Source organism: Berkeleyomyces rouxiae (genome assembly GCF_048999995.1).
Source record: "Berkeleyomyces rouxiae strain 22BRR77 chromosome Unknown BrBRR77_ptg000001l, whole genome shotgun sequence".
Classification (NCBI taxonomy): Eukaryota; Fungi; Ascomycota; class Sordariomycetes; order Microascales; family Ceratocystidaceae; genus Berkeleyomyces; species Berkeleyomyces rouxiae.
This window is the reverse complement of record NW_027396491.1, coordinates 825,450-831,645: the sequence shown is the minus strand read 5'-3', so window position 1 is coordinate 831,645 and position 6,196 is coordinate 825,450. Positions and strand designations below refer to the sequence as shown.

At 55.6% G+C, this 6,196-nt stretch overlaps 3 protein-coding genes across 3 annotated transcripts; 2 read left to right on the top strand and 1 right to left on the bottom strand.

Annotated features, from left to right (window-relative positions):
* Window positions 1-313: 313 nt before the first annotated feature.
* Window positions 314-2,156, top strand: BROUX77_000257 (uncharacterized protein; the record flags this gene model as incomplete). The annotated part of the gene is made up of 5 exons (XM_073747122.1): window positions 314-508; window positions 593-629; window positions 697-761; window positions 829-1,214; window positions 1,271-2,156. The coding sequence occupies 5 exons, from the start codon at window positions 314-316 to the stop codon at window positions 2,154-2,156; spliced, it is 1,569 nt and encodes a 522-aa protein (XP_073608494.1).
* Window positions 2,157-2,770: 614 nt separating this feature from the next.
* BROUX77_000256 (uncharacterized protein) lies at window positions 2,771-4,118 on the bottom strand (the record flags this gene model as incomplete). Its single annotated transcript, XM_073747111.1, has 3 exons — window positions 2,771-2,829; window positions 2,910-3,950; window positions 4,007-4,118. The coding sequence occupies 3 exons, from the start codon at window positions 4,116-4,118 to the stop codon at window positions 2,771-2,773; spliced, it is 1,212 nt and encodes a 403-aa protein (XP_073608493.1).
* A 425-nt stretch (window positions 4,119-4,543) lies between these two features.
* Window positions 4,544-6,122, top strand: BROUX77_000255 (uncharacterized protein; the record flags this gene model as incomplete). Its single annotated transcript, XM_073747100.1, has 2 exons — window positions 4,544-4,633; window positions 4,689-6,122. The coding sequence occupies 2 exons, from the start codon at window positions 4,544-4,546 to the stop codon at window positions 6,120-6,122; spliced, it is 1,524 nt and encodes a 507-aa protein (XP_073608492.1).
* Window positions 6,123-6,196: the final 74 nt, after the last annotated feature.

The following is a 6,196-nucleotide window of genomic DNA, read 5'->3' as shown; positions in this document are numbered from 1 at the left end:
GACTTCTGTCGTCTTGGGGGGAGTTTCGCTTTTGCTTATTTTCTTCTGTTCGTTCCTCCGGCGCGCCTTGCCACACGTAGCGTCCGTGTCCCTCGGTCTCCTCCCGCCTCACCCCCGGCCTGCATGATCCTGTTCTCCGGCACCATCATCGTCGTCTTCCTCTTGCTTTGCGTGTTAGACCAAGCGCTGCATATCCTGCTGAGGGGCGCCTTGGGCTTTTCGTAAAACAAAACACACAGCTGCCTGCACCCGACAAGACAACTCTCCCGGGGGCTTCGATGCCAACAAGGACAGCCCTCTCTGCCACATCACTATGGCCTCCGCTCTGACAACCCGCGCCGGAGCAGGGTCCGAGGCCACCGCTGCTTCCGAGTCCGCCGTTACAGTCGTGCCGTGCATTGTGCTCGCTATGACCATCACATGCTTGCTGGTTGCGCTGCGGTTTTTGGCCGTGCGGCATCCGCCCCGGAGCTGGGGCTGGGAGCACGCGCTTTTATTGGTGTCGTTGGTGAGTTGCGTTTGGGCCGAGCCCGGCAGTCTTGTGTGGACCCTCTTGGAAGGAAAAAAAGATACTGACTCGTCATACGTCAAGGCTTTTGCATTTGTGGCCATGGGTGCATCAATAACAAGTAGGCAGCGTCCCTGTGTTACCGCGTCGCAGAGTGCGTCAAGTACTAACAAGCGTTGACGTGTTAGTGAAAGTCAATGGTCTTGGGTACCACGCGACCATCTACCAAGACAAGCTCACAATCTTTGCCAAGGTAGCTCCGGCCTGTCTGTCCCTTTTATTTTGATACCAGCCGCCCACTGACATTTGTTTCTCGCTAGATGCTCTGGCTTGACGGGCTCGCCCATGCTCTCTGCGTGTCCTCAGCTAAGTTCTGCATCCTCTGCACATACCTGCGGCTGCTGACCTTTCCCGCACCACGAGTCTTGTGCAAGCTGATTCTCGGCTTCTTGGTGGTCACGCATCTGTGGATCGTTATTAGCATCTTCACTGCCTGTGTGCCGCTGTCCAGTCTGTGGGACCTGAGTCCCCTCGGCGTCAATGCGGCTTCGTACTGCCACCCCAAAGCCGTCTTCTGGCTCAACTATGGGCTGCATGTCGGCAGCGACTTTCTGATTTTCGTGCTGCCGATCCCGCTGATGTTCTATGTTGATGTGCCACTGGTGCAGCATATTGTGCTGGCGGCTATGCCTGCGGTGGGCTTGTTGTAAGTGCGCTCCCCCCATAAAAGGATGGGCTTATTGTACTGACTCAGGTTCCTAGTATCTGCTGCATCTCGGCCCTTCGCACCATGGCTCTCGTGTCCCACCTGCACATGGACGACGTCACATATACCACCATCGGCTATGCCAACCTAACCATTATTGAAATCGGCCTGACCGTGTCCTGGGCCAGCATCCTCGCCATGCCCTACATCTACAACCCACTAAGAGAGACCCAAGACCAAGGCTCCGACTTTGGATCCACGGCCCTGCACGAGCCGCTCGACATTTTCCCCCACAACCTCGGCGCTGGCGCACAAGCCACAGCTCAAGCAGACAAGCCATTGCACCACCTGCAGCCGTTGCCGCGCGCGCTGCACCGCCCGTCCGCATCGCATGAGACCATCGTCTGGGGCGAAGACATCACCGAATACACGCGGCGCCACCGCCACCGCCTGCAGCGCGACTCTGTCTTGTCGCCATACTACCACCAGTCGCTGCACGGCTTGCGTCTGACAGAGAGCCAGGTGGCCATCACCCAAGTGCAGAGCCAGACTGCGTCGCTCACTCGCACCCACTCGCGCGCGCCGTCGCGCCCACACTCGCCTGCCGAGTCGCAGGTGCAGCCACAGCCACAGCTCCAGTCGCAACGTAACTCGGACGCCAGCGGATTCCTGCCCATCTTTGCGCCGGTCGACACAGAGGGTGGCGGCGCACAGGACAAAGATGGCCGGCGGCTGAGCTACAAGATCCTCAATATCCAGCGCTCAACGACACCGTCGTCGCTGTCGTTGCGCTTCGCGGCGACGCCAAAGACCAAGGCGGCCAAGAAGTGGTGGCGCAGTCGAGTGTTGGCCGACGATGAGGATGACGACGAGGAGTGGGGGCCGCATCCGGGGGACCGGCGCAGTTTGACGTCTCCGATTTTTGCACCTCCGTCATCATGATCTGCCTGTTCGAGTACTGACTTGTTTTTCTTTTGTTTCTCTTTGTTCTGCATAATAACCTCAAGCGTAGAGGCGTCTAGGTCGGATGGTGTTTTGGGTTGAAGCGTTTTCTTTTGTTCCCTGCCCTCTCTTTATTTCTTAATCGACACGCAAGATTCGTCTCTGGTTCAATCTTGATTAATACGAAAATAAAGCAAATAGATAATATGATGGTCCCAATTTTAACTCCCCTAATTCATGCCGTCGTTATGTGGTTAGTATCTTCTGTGGTCGTAGTACTACGTGTGATTTCCTGCTGTGTTTCTGTTTTGAGAAATGCAGGCGTGAATTCGTTCATCCGGATGGGTCACGGGTTACAGTGTTCAGCGAGGTTGTGCATATTTCAAGAATCCGAGGCCGGCCTAGAACGTCTGGAGCCGTGTGTTAGTGTGTGTTGATGCGGCTTCCGGAAGGGTTGCCGGGATAGCGTTTCGTCAACGTACCAATGTGACTCTTGGCCCGTTTCCTCCCACAATGTATTTGCCTTGATAAAGCTCGGGAACCAAGCTCCAACTATCAAAAAGAGGCTGCCTTCTTGTCTGATTCATATTTCCGTCCGGGTTACTTTCTGCTTCTTACGAAATCAGATCCGCCACGTTCATGGGCATTTCGTCGATTTGCGTCGAGTAGTACACTATCACACAGCTCACGTTAGAAAGGAAAAACCAGGGCACATGGATGGATATCAAGCCCCAGAGCACTGGGCTGACTTACTCTCAATGTCGCGCAGAATGCGCACGTCCTCGGTCGTCACGAAATTGATGGCCACACCCTTGCGTCCAAAACGGCCAGAACGACCGATACGGTGGATGTAGTTTTCACGGTTGCTGGGAAGATCGTAGTTGATGACCAGCGAGACTTGCTGCACGTCGATACCACGCGCCCACACATCTGTCGAGATAAGCACGCGGCTGTCTCCGCGGCGGAACTCGTTCATGATGCTGTCTCTCTCCTTTTGCGGCATCTCGCCGTGCATTGAACTGACGGTAAAGTTGTTCTCGCGCATCTTGTCCGTCAGCCAGTCGACCTTTCTGCGCGTGTTGCAGAAGATGACGGCCTGTGTAATGGTAAGGGTGTCGTAAAGATCACAGAGCGTGTCAAACTTCCAGTCCTCCTTCTCCACGGCAATAAAGTACTGCTTCAGACCCTCTAGCGTGAGTTCGTCACGCTTGACCAAAATGCGCACGGGGTCCGTCATGAACTTGGTGGTCATGTCTAGCACGTCGTATGGCAGCGTGGCACTGACAACCACAACCTGCGTTGCGGGCGGCAGGTAGCGGTACACGTCGTAGATTTGCTCGCGGAAGCCTCTGTTGAGCAGCTCGTCGGCCTCATCGAGCACCAGCATCTTGATGTTGCGCGTGCGCAGGTGGCGGCGGCGAATCATGTCAGCCACGCGGCCGGGCGTGCCCGATACGATGTGCTGGCCGTAGTCGAGCTTGCGGATGTCCTCGCCAACATTGGTACCACCAATGCAAGCATGACACTGGACGTTCATGTAGTCGCCCAGGGCCATGACGACCGACTGGATCTGCGTGGCCAGCTCGCGCGTCGGCGACAGCACCAGCGCCTGGGTCTCCCGCACGGCAGTGTCGATAACCTGCAACATGCTGATGGAGAAGGTGGCTGTTTTACCTGTGCCAGACTGGGCCTGGGCAATGGTGTCGCGGCCCTTGCAGATCTGGACAATGGCGCGGGACTGGACGGCGGAGGGCGATTCGTAGCCGTAGGCGTAGACGCCACGGAGGAGGTTTTCTGCGTGGGGCTGTCAGCAGGCATGCGACAACACTCGAAAAGCGTGACGGGCTTACCCTTCAGGGACATGGCTTCAAAGGTGGGATGCACGCTGACCTCTTTCGAGGTGGTGAACTCCATGCGCTCATCGGCCTTGCGGTCGATTCCGGCACTGTTTCCGTCTGTCATGGCGAGGGTAGGTCGAGGATTCCGGGGGTTCTGAGAGAAAATACGGCGATGGCGGCGATGAGGCGAATACAAGAAAATCGATGTTGTCGAAGGCGTTCAAGGAGGTAAAAGCAAAACAAGCAAAAGCGTCGCTGGAAAAGTTGACGGCCAAATCGTCGTGAAAATTTATGTGGAGCCCGTCTTGCTGGGAAGCTAAGCTCACCCCGGGGTTCTTCGGCTAATCTATTTAGCCGGACATTGGCCGATCCACTTATTCTCGCGACGGCACCGTCCAAGGCTAACGGGCGTTTTTTTTGTGAGACGAGGCTGAGATACTCATCACGACGACTACCACTAGCATTGCTTCCTTGACATAGTGCGCGCCGACTTCCCGTCTCCCCTCTAGTCTAATCTTTTACTCTCCCGAACTGTTCTGACGGCTGAAAATGGGGCTGGAGGAACAGCGCTATCTCCACGAGGATCTTGAGCGCCTCGAGCAGGGCGTCGCGAACCGCATCGCCGACGAGCCCAAGCACGTAAGTCTCCGGCAAAGAGTCCCTGGATACGGAATTGCTTACTTACTGGCTGCAGATCAAAGACAGGTTAAACCGCGACCACGAAATTGCGCAATTGCTAGACCAGATCCAAGTACAGTCGCAAAACCTGCTCAACATCTACCACGACGCGGATGGCTCACGCGCCACTGAGATTCAGGATATTGGGATGGACGATTCATTTGACAAGTTTTACGCGCAGCTGAAGGGCATCCGAGATCACCACAGCAGATATCCCAACGAGCAGGCGCAAAATTCAGAGCTGCGATACCGCACCAAGCGCGCTGGCGATGGCGCAGAGTTCAGTGCTTCACTGGCCGACACTTTGTTCTCTGGTGAAGAGGGCTTTGGGCGCTTCTTTGATCTCTCAAGCTCGCACGAACAATACCTCAACCTCCCAAATGTCAAGCGCCATAGCTATGTACAGTACCTCGATATCTTTGACAACTTCTCCGTGGGCATGGGCGGCATCAAGCGCGCGGAAAAGGTGACAGATCAGTACTTCCAGTACGTGCGCGAACTGGCAACATATCTCGAGTCGTTTATGCGGAGAACACGGCCACTTGAAAATATCGACAAGACCCTCGAGGCCTTTGACAAGGAGTTTGAAGAGGCCTGGGCCAAGGATGAGGTGGATGGCTGGAAGCCGGAAATTGCTGCCGGCTCAGCCACAAGTACCACAACTTCGACGGAAATCTTCTGCAACGACTGCGAAAAGGAATTCAAAAACCAAAATGTCTACAATGCCCACTTGACTGGCCGCAAACACATTAAGGCCGCCGAGGCCCGCGCGAAGCGGCAAGCCGAGCAAGCCAGCGAAGAAGCAGCAACAGCAGCATCCGGCAGCAACGACATCTCAGCAACAAGACTCAAGGAAAAGGCCGTCGCCCAGCGCGAGTTTGTGGTAAAGCGGCTAGCAGCATCCATGAGCACCGAACGCTCCGACACACGCGTCAACGTCGAGCGTAAACAGGGCATGACTGAGCGCGAGCGCCGCCAAGAACTCGAAAGCATCTTCAACGCAGTGGCTGAGCCGGAGCCGGCAAGAGGCAATGCAGACGAGGGCGACAATGAAGACGGCGATGACGACCGGCTGTACAATCCGCTCAAGCTTCCGCTGGCCTGGGACGGCAAGCCGATCCCGTTCTGGCTGTACCGCCTGCATGGTCTCGGTGTTGAGTTCCCGTGCGAGATTTGCGGAAACTTTGTGTACATGGGCCGGCGGGCGTTTGACAAGCACTTCAATGAAAGTCGCCATGTCTACGGCCTCCGGTGTCTTGGCATCACCAACACAGCGCTGTTCAGAGATATTGTGCACATTGAAGAGGCAACAAAGTTGTGGGAGAAGATGGAGTGGGAGAAGAAGAAGAACAAGGTGGACGAGAGCAGCATGGTGCAAATGGAAGACGGCAATGGCAATGTCATGCCGGAGAAGGTGTACTATGATTTGCAGAAGCAGGGTCTATTGTAGGCCGGCGTATACGGCGGGTGGTAGGGTTGTGCGATTATTTAGGGTTACGACAACTATGCAAATATACAAACCTC